Genomic DNA, 17,759 nt, shown 5'->3' with positions numbered 1-17,759 from the left:
AGAAAATACCTAAGCATGGGCGTATCTCCTCATGCCGCCTGCTGACACACGCTCCTCAGAGGCGCCAAGCGTTGCCAACAGTACCAGTTACGCTGTCTTAACAGCGGCGTGACGCTGTACGTCTTCACATGAAAGCACTTGCTTCGCACCTTCTCTAGGGCCCCTCCTGCCACCCCGCAGCGCCCTGCGGCGCCCGCCGCTGAACCGCCCGTAACGTGCCAACAGCTGCATTTCAAAGCCCGGCAGCGATCCCAACCGGCCGGCCCAAGGCGCTCCTCGTGGCAGCGCCGTCCTCGGCTGCCATTTTGCGGCAGCGTCGAGGACGGCTCCCCAGCGGCCGCGCCACCCCAGCGCGGCCGCGGGGGCCCGGCATGTGCGTGCGCTGCAAACGCTCTCCCCGCAGCTGCGGGTGGCTTTGGGCCTTGCTGCTCCTTCCTGCAGGGCTTGGTGACCAGAGGGGCGACGCTCTCCCGGTGCCACCGGCGCTGCCAGCCGAAGCCGCAGCGCCCTGCGCGGGCTCCTGCCCTCCATCCCCACCGTGGAGTATTGCCGAGCGCCGCTGAGCCCCGGAGGCCCCGGGGGGGCAGGAGGCGCTCCCGGCCGGGCCCACCGGCGGCCGGAGGCGGGATGACGTGCCACCGCCGCCGGAGGCCATGGCGGAGACCCCGCCCCGCGCCGACGCGGGGACGCCTTAGGGCGGGGCCTCCGCCCCGGCCAAAAACGTGCGGCGCCTGGCCCCGCCCCTATATAAGGGGCGGCCTCGGCGCGGCGCTGGGAGCGCGGCCGCCGTCCCTGCTGCAGCCGATCCGCGGAGCCGGCGCCATGGCAGGTCAGTGGGCGCCGCCACACCCCCGCGCCCGCCCGCCCGACACGCGCGGCCGCGGGCGGCGGGGGCCGCGCTGGGGCAGCCGCGCTGGGGCAGCCGCCGGGCGCTCCCCGGCCGCCGTCCGGCCGCGGCGCGGGAGCCGGGCGGGCCGGGCCGGCACCACCTATTTTTAGGCGGCGGTCCCTGGCAGGGGCGGGCGGCCGCGGCGAGCCGGTGCCGCAGCCGGGGGGGCTGGGGCCCCGCCGCCGGGCGCGGAGGCGTCCCGCCGGGCAGCTCCCTGCGGTCTGGGAGGCCGCTCGCCGTTCAGCCCTGCTCCGCGCCGCCTGCCCCGGTGCCTGGCCCGGGGCTCCGTCCCTCACGGGCGGGATGGGGCGGGGGGGTCCGGGGAGGCCTCTCTAGGGCCGCGGCGGCTCACAGGAGAAAACCGAGCCCTTCCCGAAACGCCAGATAGCGTGGAAGTTGTCTGCATTTCGATGCTTTACAATGCGCGGTTCCTCGCCACCTCTCCAAGGATGCCTGGCTCTATTCTCCCGGATTATTTTTTGTTGTTGTTCCCGGTTCTTACCTTACCTGAAGCTGTCAGAGGAGTCGGTTTCACTTTCAGATCTGGAAGGCTGGAGGAGGTCTGGCGCACGTCTTGATTAGATGCTCCCGTCTCTTTAGGAAATCCTGTACTAAAAAATAAAAAACCCCAGCATCAGGTGTAGGAGTAGGCAACTGAAGGAGCAGGGCAGCAGCAGACACCTGGGAGTGAAAACGCTTCCGGGGGAAGCTTTAAAACATCTGGGGCAAGCGCCCTGCTCCCCTCGCCACGCTAGCCCAGGAGAGGCTGCTCCTGGCCCGGGCTGCCAGGGCGCAGGGGCTAGCGCAGGGGCTCCTGCGTACCGGTACTCCAGCCTGGGCACCGGGCCGCCAAAGAGGGCTCTGAAGTAGCTCGGTTTTGCCTGGATAAATGAATTGGGAAGCTGTGCGACTGTCTCGCACTCTCTGTGTTTTTGCAGCCGCACTAATAGTTCAGTGTGTCTGAGGCACAATGGTGACTGCTGTGTGAACATCGCCTGCTGTGGAGGAGAGGCTTACAGAGAATGGAGAAGGGGGAGAGGATGGGAATGGAGACCCACCACAAGGCTTGGGTAGAATGGACTAGTCTCTTGCAGATGTGACTTCCATCTTAAGCAGCAACTGGTCTTGCCCAAGCTGTAGTATGGCCTCATACATAACATGTCCGAATGTACTTTAGAGAAGGTACGAAATAGAGCATAGTTTATTCAAAACTTTGGAAAGGTGTACTGACTTGGGTGCTCCACAAGCTGCCAGCGTCCTCCTCCTATCAAGCAGTTATAAAGTTTCCTGCTGCGGTTGGGATGTGATGGGGGCTGCTTAGCCTTTGCTCCACCCTTACATTGACTTTATTTCTCTAAGACCTTTGCATGTGAATAGCCAGTTTCAGTAAGATGAGGAGACGTGGCAGAAGTATCCCTGCTAACAGTTCAATGAAAAAGACAAGTCTTTCAGTGGCAAGGTCAATTTAAGAATTAGTCTTATACTGTTGGGAAAAGTACAATCCCACTTTGTCTAAGCTGGATTTTTAGTGAGCTGTCTGTCAGCACAGCGTGGCAGACTTCTATTTATTGAGTACTTGAGGAATAATGTGCAAATTAAGTAATGAAAAATGCTGCCCTGTGAGGAGGATGTTCACACCACTTAAAATGCTACACACTTGCCATTTGTAAAGCTTCAAAGAAACACAAAATTGTTCTGTAGATTTGCTGAATTATATGAACTTTTACAAATCGGTAGCTAAAGTGAATTGGGGGAAAAAAAAAAAATCTTTATTCCCGGCATTGTAGAAGCTTTTTTGAACTTTGTAATTGACCACTATAATGTAAATCCCTTGGGACTAGTTGGTTTTGCTGCTAAGCAAAATAGAAGGTTTTGTAGCTGGTCTGTAGAGCTTGCAAACCAGGTTTGCAGAGCTTATAGACAATTATGGTACATGCCTTTCTGTTGTCAGCTGTTAAGATGGTATTAAGTTAAAAAGATACTGATGATGACTGTCTCATGGGCTGAGGAGTTGTACCAAACAACAATCTTTCTGAAAGTAGAGCAGTCACTATTTTAATCTTGCTACTAGACTCGATAGTAAGCCTCTAAGTGCCCAGAACCCTCACTCTCAACTCTGATCTAACCTAATTAACAACTTCTGTAAAGAAAAGAAATCGCAGTTGCTGAAATAAATTTGAATGTGAAAAAACCTACTCTTGAAATTCTTAGGAAGAAACTATTTTGTTGATGGTGTCAAAAGTGGTTTGGTAGAAAAGAGCACACTTCTTTATAAAGTGCTGGAGCTTGGAAAGGAGTCCTACATGGCGCTAGGTAACAGTGAACTGAAGTTCAGAGGTTACTTGGTTGCTTTTGTCAGTCCCACCCTGGCAGTTTAAAACACTGTGAGGATTGAAAGAATGCAAAGCTTGTATTATATGGCCTCAATAAGCAGTATATGGCAAAGTGATCCATCTTAATCTATTTTTGAAATACAGCTGGAGCAGAACATTATAGTAACAATCCAACTTCACCTTTTTTGCAGCAACACTTTTTGCTCTTCAGGCAAAGTCTTAAATTGCTTATCCTGTTACTGGTTACTTCCCATTTAAATCTTGCATGCTTGTGATAGAGCTGTAACTGTGGGTTGCAGAACAACTCGTCTGCAAAATCCTGAGCTAGCAAAACTTAATACTGTTGTCCAAGATCTAATTCAATGCTTATTTTCATTGGAAAATGAAACATTAAGTTTTACGCTGCCCTAGCTTCAAGGTTCAGAGCTGAACCTAGAGTGACTCTACAAAACTGTACTAACTTTAGGCCAAAGGCAAGCTAACTGACTCCTAATACTTTTAGCTCAAAAATAGTATATTAATGGCCAAAATAAGGCTCTTTAGACCTTTTAGATGGTCTCTAATATTTGGCATGACTTATTTAACCTGTGGGTGAACTGGAACTGGTTTCTCTTGCAACAGTCTTGATTTTGTTTTTTTACTGCATTTTGCCATGTGTCAAGTTACTAATAGCAAGTGTAGGTATGCAAGTGTAACCTGCTTCCTTCAGCCACGTAGGCAGGCCCAACATGCAGAGTTAAAGAGCACATCGGAGGGGTCTCACAGCATGATTACCTGACAATAATAGGCTTCTAGTATATCTGTCTCGGAATAAAGCAGTGGATCGTGCTAACTTGACCAAGTTCATTTCTTCCAGACCAGTCTTTTGTGACTCTAGCCACAAATGACTCCTATGTGAAAGGAGCACTGGTACTTGGTTCATCCTTGCAACAGTACAGAACAACAAGGAAGCTGACGGCACTCATAACTCCTCAGGTCTCAGATCTTATGAGGTAAGGTCCCTTATATACTTCAAACTGCCACAGCTCCTGCTGGTGTCAAGGTTGAAAAATGGAAGTTAAATTCCTTAACAGTAACCTTCCAAAACTCTGGAAGCTTAACAGCTAAGCGTAGCAGAATTCAACTTATACTATCTGGAATTCTGTAAGTTCTTGAAATGTTAAATTGTTTTGGGTTTTTTTTCTTTCTTCCATATGATGAGTTAACAAATACTCTGTAGTTAGAGCACTAAACTGTGACTTGATACTGGTATTTCAACTGGATCTTTGCTATTTCATAGTCCTACTTAGAACTATCCAATAATACGATATTGCCTGTGCATTCATTAGTGCTGTGTGTATGTATGCATGTGGAGGTGGGAGCAGGGGACTGGTATTTATTTGTCTTGCAGAAGCATTCCAGATTGAGATAATGTAACGCAAGCTCTCTTGAAATCTAGCAGACACTTCAAATTTTATCATGAGAGAAGAAAATGAGCAGAACTAAAGTAGCACCAAGTACGTCAAATCAGCAGATCAACAGAGGCATCTAAGGAGGTCACCACAGTCCAACAAATGAAATTAACAGGCAACTGCTTCCTACAGCCTCTCTAGAATAGTCTCAGTATGGAGCGGACTGGGTGCTCTTTCCACATGTAAGAGGAGGGTAAAAAACCAATTAACTTAATAGCTACTTGAACTACAGATGATAGGTCAAGATTCTCTACATGGGGAAGTTCTTCTGAAAAGATCTCTCAATTTATAGAGACAGTAGAGAAGTGGCTCAATAATAAATGGAGTGACTCTCCCTGGAGTCTCTTGGCAGCTAAACGGCTTTATCAATATAAAGATGCTACATATAGAAACATCCATTCTAGCCTATTAGGTGAGTGTGCTCTTTTAAGATGAATCATAAATGTACTTATGTGCTAGTGTAAGCCAGCTAGTACTATGCCCTTAGACCAGCGATACCTACCTACCTAGTGGTGTAACTGGAACTTGCATTTCACACTTAGGTGTGCCCTAAGTTCAGAAGCAACTGTCCATACCAAACGGTCAGTGTAAAGACAGCCTTGCAAGGTAGAGTTCTAAAACTCATTTACAAGCTCTGTGGCTCAAATTGGACTGATAATTGCTGGGCATTCAAGATACACTGTAGAATAGTGAGACTTCACAGATGCTTTGTATTTTGAGCAGCACGAACTCCTTAACCTCTCTTGAACTCATGGTAATGCTTTACTGATGGTAAAGCAAAGGTTGGATCTCTGCCACAAAATTTCACTACGCTGTCTGAAAGTTTAAGTGTCACCCTTAGGTGAACATGACACTGGGGCAAAACACTGCTGTACCCACAGCTGTGATTAATGAGTCTTTAAAAAGTTATGGGATAAAGAAAGCTTTAGCAACTGGGCCTAGTCAGATGTCCCTAACAGTTGCAAATCCAGAACAGCGTTGTCATAACTACTGCATAAACTTCTGTTTCAGCTGTTTTAGGATTCAGCTACTGCCCTGCTCAAGCTACTCTAACAACTTCCCATTTTCTAATTGCCTGCTCAAAATAGACTGTTAACTTGCCAAAAATCAGAGTCTGGCTGAAAAAAAGCTGTGTGGAAAGTTTGTACTACATAGCCATGACCTACTGGACTCGGTAGCAATGCCAACTAAAGCCCTGTTTGTGGAAGAAAAAAACCCAAATGAACTTCTTTGTTCCCCAAAATGTGCCCGTTACAAAGCAGAAACCTTGAGGCAGACAGGTGTACTTGTGCGTTCCAGTCAACTTAGTGATGGCATAAGAAATACTGCCAGGTTCCCTGTTACTCCACTTCTCTTTATGGAATCTGTCATGTGGTCTGGTGCTGGAATAACAATAGAACTAAATCTTGGCAATTGGCTCTTTCTCCAGGAGAGTGCTAGAAAAAGTCTTTGATGAAGTCATATTGGTAAATGTCTTGGATAGCGGGGATACAGCACACTTGGCGTTAATGAAAAGACCCGAGCTGGGTGTCACACTAACAAAGCTTCACTGCTGGGAACTGACGCAGTTTTCAAAATGTGTTTTCATGGATGCAGACACGATGGTAAGTGGCTGTGTCTCATGGTACCTCTTAATGACCTGGGATGGGCGCTGTTGGATTTTTTTTTTTCTGTGGGTTGTTTTTGGTTTTGTTGTTTGGGTATTTTTGGGGGGGAGGGGGGCTGGTGGTTTGGTTGGTTGGTTGTTTTTTTTGTCTTTGTTTAAGAGGAGGGGTAATACAGGCCTTTTTGCTACTTGAGCTAGTAACTCTAAAAATGTATGTGCCTTTATCTAAATTAATTGTAACGTAGTCGGTGGGGACTATCTCCATAAAGTATTGTCTCCCATAAGACAAGAGCATTGATATGAGAACTTTCTTTCATGTCTTAGGGTGGATGTCAAAATCCATTAAAACATGACACCCCAATTCCTAACCCAAAAACCATAAAACAGTTTTTTACCCCCTTTACAACTAGGTTTTGTCAAATATCGATGAGCTTTTTGAGAGAGAAGAGCTGTCTGCAGCACCAGATCCAGGCTGGCCTGACTGTTTTAATTCTGGAGTTTTTGTTTACCGACCTTCCATTGAAACATACAATCAGCTCTTACAGTTTGCCACAGAGAAAGGCAGCTTTGATGGTATGTATTGATTTGTATTTCAATGTAAGGTAGACCAAAACGGTAATAGTGGTTGGGATGGCTCAGTAACTACGTATGTGTCCTGGGGACTCTGTATGATAGAATTCTGAACTCGGTGTAACTACACAAAAATTATATCCTTCTTGCAATAGAGGCTATCATTACAATATGTAGTAAAATTACTTTTTTCAGACTTCATGAAATAAAAAACCTAAGAGTTTGGCCTCCAAACTAGCAGCTGTAAGCATTAGCAATGTGGAATTGTGTAACAAGGAATCTTAAGATGTAGCAAGCCCAGCGCATGCAGTAGCAAGTGAAACTGCAGTACTATGCTTCATGCATTCGTAACGCTCAAGGCTTGAATGTTCTATGCTAACTCAAGTTGCTGTGGAAAAAATAGTATTGCTCAACTTGAGTGCAGCTTCAGAGAAACAAACATTTGAAGATGCAACTCTGTCTTCATATGCTATGTGATAGCTTCCTGTCATTATAGGGTGGTGACCGTCTTTTTCCCAATATCAAGTGCCTGTAGCCTTGGCTGCTTCCCACTATAGGTCACTTGGGATTGGCCACTGTGCCAGATTTAAGCTTGAGAAGCCAAGTTCTGCTGTCCTGTAAGTCTCATTACCAATCTATTACCATTGCAGTAAATACACACATTGCTTGAAGACTGCTGTAGTTAAAGGCTTCTGAATGAAGCGTTCACTGTTGCCTGTCACTAAATTTCATTATGTAACTACTGTGGTACAAAACAAAGTCTAACGGAAAAAGCTCCAGAAAATTACATAAATAAGACCATAAAATGGAACTCTTAATAGAAGGTAATTAGCCAGCCTGTTGACTTACCCTTCAGTACTTTGTAAAAAGTAAAAATTCTAGTTGTCACTCCTAGTATGCAGAATAATCCCTGTTACTGTGTGGACTCCTATGTGTGGCCTCCTAAAGAACATTAGTCACAGTTGGATGCTTAATGCTACCATATGAATAAGCTAGTGAAAATGAGTACTGCAATGTAATGAAGGGTCTGTCTGTACCTCGCTACTGACAAGGTAGCAGTTGGTAGCTCTGGGAGTGCTCTCAGATGTTGGGTGTAAATTGACTAGCAGCTACTAATTCAGCAGTACTGAACTGTTGCATTAAAAAAAAAAAAAACAAACTAAAAAACCCCAAACAAACCCACATCTTTGTGCAAACTGACTGCTGAGTAGTTCAAGGAACATCTAAGACTTGGTGATTGCCTCCTCTGAGCTTTGTGCTCTGCTGCTAGCAGCCCCCATCTTCTGGATCTAAGGCCCCTGCCCTTTAAAAGACTAGAACTGCCTCCACAATATACTTTGACTTGAAAGTGGCTAAAGCCACACAATGGTGAAACTTCCTCAGTGTCCTAAACATGAAGCAATTGTTGCAGCTCTTAACAGCAAAAATGGTGGGTTAGTGGTTTAGGTACCAAATTTCTAGAACTGTAATTTGTACTTCAGCTTTGAAATTTATTCAGTTTTTATTAAATGGTAGCAGTGATCTGAGTAATGAGACCACGAATACTTATACTACCTGCATAAGCTGCTGCTGAGCTCATGAACTTGGTGGGGAGAAAAGGGATTTAAACTTAAATTATCTAGACAGTAATCAAAGTTCCTAGGAAACTTTTTATAAGAGAAACACCTGTGAAGGGTCACTGTCCTTAACAGGACACAGGGATGCAAACTCAACAAGCTACCAAGCTATGCATAATTGAAGTCAAGCTCTAAGCGCCCCATCTGCAGTAGTAGTAACTAGGGAATGCAAGACTCTCCAGAGTGTTCCATGTTTATAACAGTGGACAGATGCCTCTTATGTAATGCTGTTGTCCAGAAATGGTAGAGTGATGGCTACTTATGTAGACGAGTACTTCGTCTATTTGAACTTCACCTTTCTAGATGAGGAATATGTCATGCAGTAGTTCTACATACCATCTAAAAGTAGTGGAGGGGGAAAAAAAGTTTGGTTTTAAAAGAAATCTGGTAGTACTGATACCTTAAGAACATTGCTATTGCTTCAACAATCCTCTGGCTGTTTAGACTGGGATCTAAAATGGTTGCTTTTACATATAAAGATATAATGCAGCAAGACTGTATCTGTAGATATGTAGCTAATGTAACCACTGCCTGATTCTTTCACCTTATGTCTAAGGTCCAGTTCCTACAACAAGATTACTGTTGAAGTCTGAACTAGGACAGCTAAATGCTGCTTTCAGTGGCTGCTTTGGCACAAATACATGCAAATCTGGAAAAAAGCAGAGTATGAAAAACAATCCAAGTGAGAGAAAGTCCTGTAGAATAGGTTAAATACATTGTTGCTGCCCCTTAGTTATGAGCTGTTCTGAGAGGGCATCCCAGACTTTCTTTTCTTATAGATGATCTTACTGTTAACATATGCATTCTTAACACAGCATTAAGTTAGAAGTTAAAATGAAACATGGCTGAGTAAAGACCAGAGGACTTGTCTGGTTTCTTTGACTCTGTTCGCTTGTGATGGACACAACTTCTTCAAAAGTGCTTTCCCTCCTTCATGGGCTGAGAAGCAAGTCAGAGGTTTGAAATTACTGGGCTGAGTCTCTAGGCAATTTCTCACTCTGCAATCTGCATGTATGCTGACAGCTGTAACAGGATACTTTAGAATTTATATTTGTCAGTGGACTGTCTGTACATCTAAGTTCATGCCCAGTGTCTAGATACTTCAGTTGCAAAAAGAAAATTCTGCTCAAACAGCAGTGAGGGTGTAAACCTTAGTACTGCCCTAAATGTAATCAGAGGTAATTAAAAAAAAAACAACAACCCTTTCCTGAGTCTGCAGAGACTGAGTGCTTTAGAAAATTAAAGTAAAACATTGTCTCTTTTCTAACTAAGCTATCCATTCACCTACTCTTTAGCAATGCTACTTGTGAATGCAGTTACAAGTGAAGGGGAGACAGCAAATGAAAGCTGAGGGACTCCCTTCAATCTCCTTCATAAGAGGAACTATTAGCACTTAAAGACTAAGTATATTCACTGCAATAAAGAATGAATGGATATAAATAAGTAGGTTTTACTTCCCAGTTGCTGCTTATATACTGGTCTGCTTTGGGCCAGAGGTGCTTTTTTTTTTTAGCTGCTTTACTACTGACATACCAAACAACTTCAGACTCATTTGACCTCGTCACTACCTCTACTTGCAAACTAAGATGTGACCCCTCCCAGCACAGTAGGTCTGGCCATAACTTAGATTGTTGCCCTCACTCAGGGGTTAGTCAGCAGCTTTTTAGTACAGAACTAGGAACGCCTATTGCCTTTTAAGGGATTTGATGAAGTTTTACTAGAGTTGTCACCAAAACTGAATGGTCTTCCCTTATATCACAGTGTAGGTAGATGCATCCAGGGCTGCAGGTCTAACGGACCACTGATACCCTAACTCTGGTGTTGAGATGTTGGTCACACATCTGTAAGCTTAAGTAATAAAACTAATTGTTGGCACTTGATCTTCTGAGCTACAGCCTTCCTGAAGCTGAACAGTACTCAATTGTCAAGTCCTGTTTTTTGCTGCCTTATACAGCTTCAACTTAAGCTGTAAAAAACCTGAATGGCAGGCTTTGGGAGCAGCTTCCTATCTTTTAGCAAAAGTAACCAACCCCACACATACTACCTTTTTCATTCTCTGCATTTTTTGGATTTCCAAAGGCTGCAAGGTTTACAGGGTTTTTCACAAGCAGAACGCTAGTGCTCTGTGCCAGACTCCTACTGGACATGACAACTGCATTACCAACTCTTAATTAGTGAAGTGATTGAAAAAGATCCTGAAACAGCTATCTGATGCTTACAGCCTATTAACGCTTTCTCTTTCAGGTGCAGATCAGGGGTTATTAAACACCTTCTTCAGCAGCTGGGCAACAACAGACATGAGCAAACATCTACCATTTATTTATAACTTGAGCAGCACTTCCGTATATTCCTACCTTCCAGCATTTAAAGCGTAAGTTCAAAATTCTAAGACAACTTTCAGAGCTTACATAAACTAATTTCTTGTAGCAGAACGAGCAGGCACAATGTGAACTTACACAGTTATTCTAAAGGGAGACCATTATTCTCACTAAAAGAAGGTATAATAGTTTCCACTCTTTAAAAAAAAAAAAAAAGTTGCATTAATACTAGTTAACTGAATCATCTCATGATAAATGCAGAAAGCAAGCTGTATCTGTAGCTTAAACCACTCATCCCTGGTGGTAACACTGAAGTTGATTTAGAGTAAGCACATTTGACAAGTCACTTGCAAAAGGAAGAACCACTACTCCAGTATGGGATACTGTCTGTTAGAGCTCTAACCAAAGGCAGTAACTCTTGAATCAGCTGGACTTCGGCATGTCACTGGTGGTATTGTTCCCACCTAGCTAGCTTGCCCTTTCCTCACTCAAATTACTTGGGGTATTTAACAACCAGTAGTTACAGTTCATCTGATCAGCCTATACCATTCAAATAAACATGGTGACCAAAGACTTTTTATAAAGCTAGAATTCTCTGCCAACGGTTTTCCTAGATCTCGGACAGTTCCTTAAGTAATAGCAAGATGGCACAAAGACTACAGCCAACCACCGTACCACCGCATGTTTCCTGAGTAAGGAAAACAACTGTATCCTCCCTAGCTAGCAGTATTAGATTTGGCATGGGAATAAACCATATGTCAGTGGCAGGGTCACTCAAGGTGTTATAATAAACACAGGAGGAAGGGAGGGAAGCATGGGAAGCTGAAATGTTACACCGAAACTCTTACTCATTAAGAGCTGCAAAAGTTGGGGGGGGGGGGGGGGGGGTGAGGGAAAGTACCACTTGCATAAAAACAATCTGATCTCTGAATGACATCAGGTTACTAGTGTCTAAAGCAGCAGCTAGCATAAGCAGGACTGTTGCTGGCTCAGGATCAAACTATGTCTTGTGATCAGAATACCATTTGAAATCCTGTCATGCTAAAAGTGGAACACTTATTTAAAGAAATATATGCAGGCCTAAGAATGACTAAGTAGTTGGATAGCATTTGATAAGCTAACATCTATTGTAAAGTATGTCCTCTTTCCATGGCTGGCTGGTTGTTAGTCACATGACCTTAAATCTGCAAATGACCTTGTTGCCACAAAAGACTAATTGGATTTGGGGGCTCTGACAAAAATTCCATTTAACCGATTGAATCAATTGCCAAACTGAATTCAGCAGACCTTCACAAGTAGAATGCTGGAGGTGCAGCCCTTTTACCTAAATGCCCTGCTAAATAGGTGGAACAATTTCCCTTGGTTAGATCGGCAGCTACAGTCCTGATAATCAGCAGTTGGAATAAAGTGAAATTTAAACCTACTGACATCAATAGCTAAGTTTTTCGCAGCTTTGTACAGCGAGACTAGATTTCACAGCAGTCTCAGTAATCCTTTTTCCAAAGGAAAATGCCAATTCATGACAAATGCTCTCTAACTTCAAAACATTGATGAAGGACTTTTCTGGGAGATGGGGAAAGACGGATTAGTTGCTGAGGCCAGTGTGGACATAAAGCTTCCTAACAGCTGAGCTTAAATGTCAAAAGAAAGTATTGCAGATCTAGAAAGTATCTAGAAAGCAGGTATGAAAACATTGTAGAAGCTTGGCACCTGTCAACTGTTGTACAGGTCTTAAGTGGACAGAATACTAAGAATACACTTCTCCATTTGCAGCAAGTGTAACATAACCCTTCTTAGGCACTCTCTAGCTTAAACAGCCTTGATTTTTAAACAATGACAAGTTTCCTCAGAACAGCAGCAGCCTAAGGTGTTAAGCTGTGCTGTGACAGCTAATAAAAATAAGGTAGTCCTCTTATGCCAAATCTTGGCATATGGAGTTTAAAGTTAAAGCCCAGGAACTGACCTCTTGAAGACAGTTGTTTCTTTTTTTCTTGCAATTAGTGCAAATCCTTGATCTTGTTTCACACATGCATACGTTTTCATTCTGCAATGAGATCAGTTGTGTCCAAAACATTGAACGTGAATATTGAAATACAGTCAAGGCTATCTTACAATACTACAACCCCCCCATCCATATGCATACTGCCTTGTTTTGAATATTCTAAAGTTTTTGAAACACACCTGCATAGTCTCCATATGTAAAACTGCTTAAACATCTGAGTCCTGGTCAAAATGACCAGGGTGTGCTTAACAATGTTCGACAAACTCGTTTGGTATCAATATCTGTTTTAATCATGTTATGTTGAGAAGAAATCCTAACATGTGATGCAAACTGAAGTAGGTGAGACAGTCACTGTTACTAGAGACTGGTATTGCTTGTTCACAAAACGGACTCAAGCTGAACTCTAGTTCTGGAACCACAGAAGAATGGAATGAATTCTGTCTCTTTTAGTGTGCGGTTCTTTACTTCAAAAGGGGTGCATCTCATCTACATTCTTAATGCAAAAGAACATACTGGTAACATTTGGGACAAAGCTAGAAGTCCATATTGAAAATGGAGTCAAAATAGTTTTAAAAAGAAACAAACAAAAAACCCCACCACAAAACCCACCCATAGCTAAACTAAGGTTATTTAGAAAGTAATGGTTGGTTGTCTAGCAAGACCCCTACACCAAGGTCAGAAGTCCTCTGAAATGCCTGGGCTCTGTAAAGCTGTTATTTTGCAGGGACAGAGTCCTGCTGCCGCAGGGCCTTCCACTGATCCTTTTCTATAGGGCTGTAAACTGAAAGGGTAACTCCAACACTGACCCTTCTCTACGTAATGCTTGTAATGCCTAGCTGTCTGGATCACTGACTTTGGAGTAGAATCTTTTTCACTTTTAAAACCAGTTCCGATTGCAACAACGGCTGCTTGAGACTGCTCTCTCCTGAGCTATGGACATCACTCTACCTAAAGACTTGAGTTGGCTGTAAGTACTTAAATAGCCCAGACCATTAGGTTTTGGCTGTATTCTGACTAGTGTAATGTAGAATTCCGTTTGCATTTTTTTCTGTTGTATAGTGGTGCTTTCAGTCCCAGTAGGCATTGGCAGTTTGATCATTTAGTGTTTAGCCTTCTAAATATATTCATATTTCTGTTTTCTGGACACCTACAGAAACTGCAGGTTAAAAAAAAAAAAAATGTCTGCCAGTCAAAACTCTTGTTTTCTAGACATCTGCACAAACTGCAGGTTCTAATTTTTTCTGTCCAACAGGTTTGGTGCAAACACTAAAGTGGTGCATTTCCTGGGAAGCACGAAGCCATGGAACTATACATATGACTCCAGAACAAAAAGCATAAAAGGCAACATGGACGACCCTAAAATAGTTCACCCAGAATTCCTCAACATGTGGTGGGATACCTATACAGCTAATGTTTTACCATTACTAGAACAGCATGGAATTGTTAAAGAAACTCCTACAGGTGTAAACATGGTATGTGCATTAATATTTTTGTAGAAACTACGTAAGTTTGGATGACAGGTTCTTGACCATTCCACTGATTTCACTTCCCTCTGTCCAACTCAAAGCATGGGTGTGGTTTAGTTTGTGGGATGCAGGGTTTTTTGGTTTTGCTCTTTTAAGCTTGGAATAAATAATACTAGAGAAGCATGCTACAGTGGTCTTGAATGTAGCTGTCTGCTTGCCTAAAGCAAACTATGTAAGTAGCTAGTGGCGCACCGGAAATTCTACTGTAGGAACTTCTTTAATATATACAGAGAAGGGCCCTAACTCTTAATGTGTTGCAGCTAATAAGGTTCTCGAGCAGAAGAACCCCAGTTCAGCATGCAATATGTACATACAGATCTTGCATGGTGAAACAAATCTAGGTAAGCCTAGGGTAGCTAGAGAACGAATACTTACGTAGACTGGCAGTGACGAATCCCCGTACTTACCAAAGCCAAAGTAATGCTTCTAACTCTAGCTCTCATTCAGAGAGTTCAGTAGCTTGCACCTGACCGCAGACTTCATAGTCTTAGCTTAGTACATGGGCCAGTTTAAGTTCTCAACCTTTCTAAGACCAAAGTTACTGATCTCTTAAGATGTGCTCTCTCTTGTTAATCTTACATCTTTCTAACAAACTATTTGCAGCTATCGGGCTTGGTCTATACTCTGGCTTTCTCTTGTGGCTTCTGTAGAGAGGTATGAAGAACTTAAACTTCTCTTTTCTTTTTTTTTTTTCTCCCCCCCTCCCTGCTAACTTCTGTAACTCTGCTTTGTTATTTTGCTAGGAAAGCTGCATAATCCCTGCCCATTGGCAATGCTTGCTGCTGCGCATGAGAACATCTACTTCGTTGTCCCATTCTATGGCCTGTTGCTCACTTTAGCTGTGCAAAGTATTTCTATATTTTTACTCTGCCTTTCCTTTTAGGCAGAGGTTACAGAGGCAGTGTCCCACATATCAGTATCAGCACCATCACCGGTATTACCAACTGTATCTTCAGAAGAACGCAAGGAACGGTGGGAACAGGGCCAAGCCGACTATATGGGAGTGGATTCCTTTGACAACATCAAGAAGAAACTTGATACCTACCTTCAATAGAAATGCCTCTCAAACAGTGGTGATGCAAGGACTTGTTCCAGAACTAACAGCTAGAAAGGTGTAGATGGTGGTCAGTTACACTTGCTAGTAGCTTGATGAAAAACTTCTTGGCTGAAGGCCTCTGCAGTGCTACAGATGAAGACTGAGCAAAAGCTAGGAAGCAGAATTCCTTGGGCCACCTGTAACTGCCCAATTTCCAATTCTCCCTACTAGATAAAACCAGGTATTTTCAGCTTAAATTTTCTTCTGTTGTGATCAATTGGCTCAACATATTCCTTGAAACTGGGTTTGTTACCTCACCTCATTAGGTGATTAGCATTGATTCCTTTGCTTGCTGTTTTAGATGTAAAATCTAGTTCATGGGATTGCTCATACACTAGAGTGGTAGCCATTCTGCTTTACCATAAATGTATTAATGACACTGGGATACATACAGATGTAACAGTAATAGCACTGCTTTGCTCTTCCAGTCACAATTGCACTGAAGTTTTGACCAGGTTCTTACGCACAGTGCCTACAGCATGGCAGAATGCATTTTTCAGTTCTGTATACTACGGGACTAGTAAACTGAGTTTTATCTGTTACTTGCAATGTTGCACTTGATACAAAAATAAAAAGTTGTCATGCATTTCTGGCTTCCCTAAACTCTTGAGCAATTAAAAAAAAAAAAAAAAAGAGGGAGCTCTGAAGCAGTCCAACTAAAATATTCAACAGGTATAACCCTTAAGCTTTGCTAATGCTACTCTAGCTACCACTTGCAAGTGTCCAGCTTTTAGTTCCGTAATTATTTACAGAGTACACAGTCATTTGCCAGGGAGCTGTTGAGGGCCAGGCCCCTTCTTAGCTTGCCCCAAGTACAGGGCAGTGGAGGAAGTACCTGCTGCAGCTACTCACATGGGCAACACAGAGCTTGGGAAGAGGGAATCTTTCTTTCAGTGACTAAACAAACATCATCCCTAACGTAAGCCCTGTACACTGTGAACTTGTTTTTAAACACAACAGTGATGCTATTTTGGGAAAGAAAGACTAAATAGCTGCTTAAGTAACTGTACCTACCCTGATTAGGAAAACTATTCTTTCCATGTGTGCGGAGAGTAAAAAAAAGTGCTTTTTGCCACACTTAAAATACAATGTGTAGCCTAAGACACATGGAAAAGCAGTAAAAATACCACAATAACAAAAGCATGAAGACAGACAGAGATTAGCCATTATCTGTACTAAGTTTCAGATCCATCCTTTAGCAAAAAGTCTAAACAGAGTCAAATTATTTAGTGTTCGGTCTTTGACAGCTATACTCTGTACTACTCCAGAAACACTAAGAAAGTATTATTTCATTATTTCCTAATAAAGGAGGATTTTGGCAGGAAGCTGGTGAGGGTGCTAAACTTTTAGCCTGGAGATAAAATAAACTATCAACAAGCTCTCACTGTTTGCTGGTAAAGCAGAAGATGTAATCTGGGTATGAGAGTTAGTTAGTTTGTTTTAACTTGTTTTTGCTACTTAATTGCTCTAAGATTCCTCAGTCACCATTTAGCAAAAACGCTAAGGATGAGGTCCAAACCCAAGTAGCTTGTAGCTATTTAAAAGTACATAGCATCTGAACTCCCAGTTGTAACTAGCCCTTTCCTGTGTGGGTTTTTCTTTTGCTGTGTTGGTTTTTTTTTGGTTTTTTTTTTTTTTTTTAACAAACAGATAAATTTGAAGTTGTGTGAAAGCAGGAGGGATTACTAGTTACAATCTGTAGTGACAAAAGTATATTTCATCCAACAAGTACAAATATTGGGAGTTCTGCATGCTCACAAAATACTCTGTGGAAAATGGTAAAATACTCTTTTGAAGACAGCTAAACAGCTTAGTTTTGCTCCCCTTGTCTGTATTCATACTAGAGAATAGGCATGTTACTTCTTTTTAAGCTTAGTTGGAGAGAACTCAAAGTGTAGAAGCAGGAGACTATACCAACCTGAAAATTTGGTTTAGCATTTAAGTTTTGTTATGTTAATACAAGAAGATAAGGAGAGATGCTGAATAAGATAAAAACCTGCATGTTTTGGGTTAAATATAGTTAGTAAAGAAAGAAAACGTATAAAACAATTCTGTCCTAGCTTCTGTGACTCATACTACAAAGTGTTTACCCACAGCCTCAGGAAAGCAAAAAGATAAGACATCTATACCAAACTCTTACGCAGCTTATTTTCAATAAAATGACGTTTATGTCATTATCTGCCACTATTTCCTTCATAATTACTGCAGGCAGCATTTGCAGAAAGAGAGATCCCTTTTTATCCCTTGTAATAGTATCACTTGATACAGCAAACAATTTTCTGCTCTAAATTGTAGGTACTCAAAGCAGTAACTGAATTAAAGCACTATACTCAAAACATCATTATTCAAAAG

General features: G+C 42.9%; 1 protein-coding gene across 2 annotated transcripts; it reads left to right on the top strand.

Moving 5' to 3' along the window:
• The first annotated feature begins 758 nt into the window (after nt 1-758).
• GYG1 (glycogenin 1) lies at nt 759-17,757 on the top strand. 2 transcript variants are annotated; one of them, XM_082320280.1, is made up of 7 exons: nt 759-829; nt 4,079-4,214; nt 6,103-6,277; nt 6,690-6,852; nt 10,710-10,836; nt 14,038-14,257; nt 15,195-17,757. In XM_082320280.1, the coding sequence occupies exons 1-7, from the start codon at nt 823-825 to the stop codon at nt 15,363-15,365; spliced, it is 999 nt and encodes a 332-aa protein (XP_082176406.1). In that variant the 5' UTR covers nt 759-822; the 3' UTR covers nt 15,366-17,757. The 2 variants fall into 2 exon arrangements, with proteins under 2 accessions (XP_082176406.1, XP_082176407.1); XM_082320281.1 differs by lacking the exons at nt 759-829; nt 4,079-4,214 and adding an exon at nt 4,722-4,855.
• The last annotated feature ends 2 nt before the right edge of the window (nt 17,758-17,759 follow it).

This window comes from Platalea leucorodia, assembly GCF_965183815.1.
Source record: "Platalea leucorodia genome assembly, chromosome: 8".
Lineage (NCBI taxonomy): Eukaryota > Metazoa > Chordata > Aves > Pelecaniformes > Threskiornithidae > Platalea > Platalea leucorodia.
This window is presented reverse-complemented; position numbering and strand designations above follow the sequence as displayed.

Coding starts and splice junctions, on each gene's coding strand:
- GYG1 (XM_082320280.1), top strand. Junction 6,278..6,689: donor TCATGGATGCAGACACGATG/GTAAGTGGCTGT, acceptor CTTTACAACTAG/GTTTTGTCAAATATCGATGA. Junction 14,258..15,194: donor CTCCTACAGGTGTAAACATG/GTATGTGCATTA, acceptor CTTTCCTTTTAG/GCAGAGGTTACAGAGGCAGT.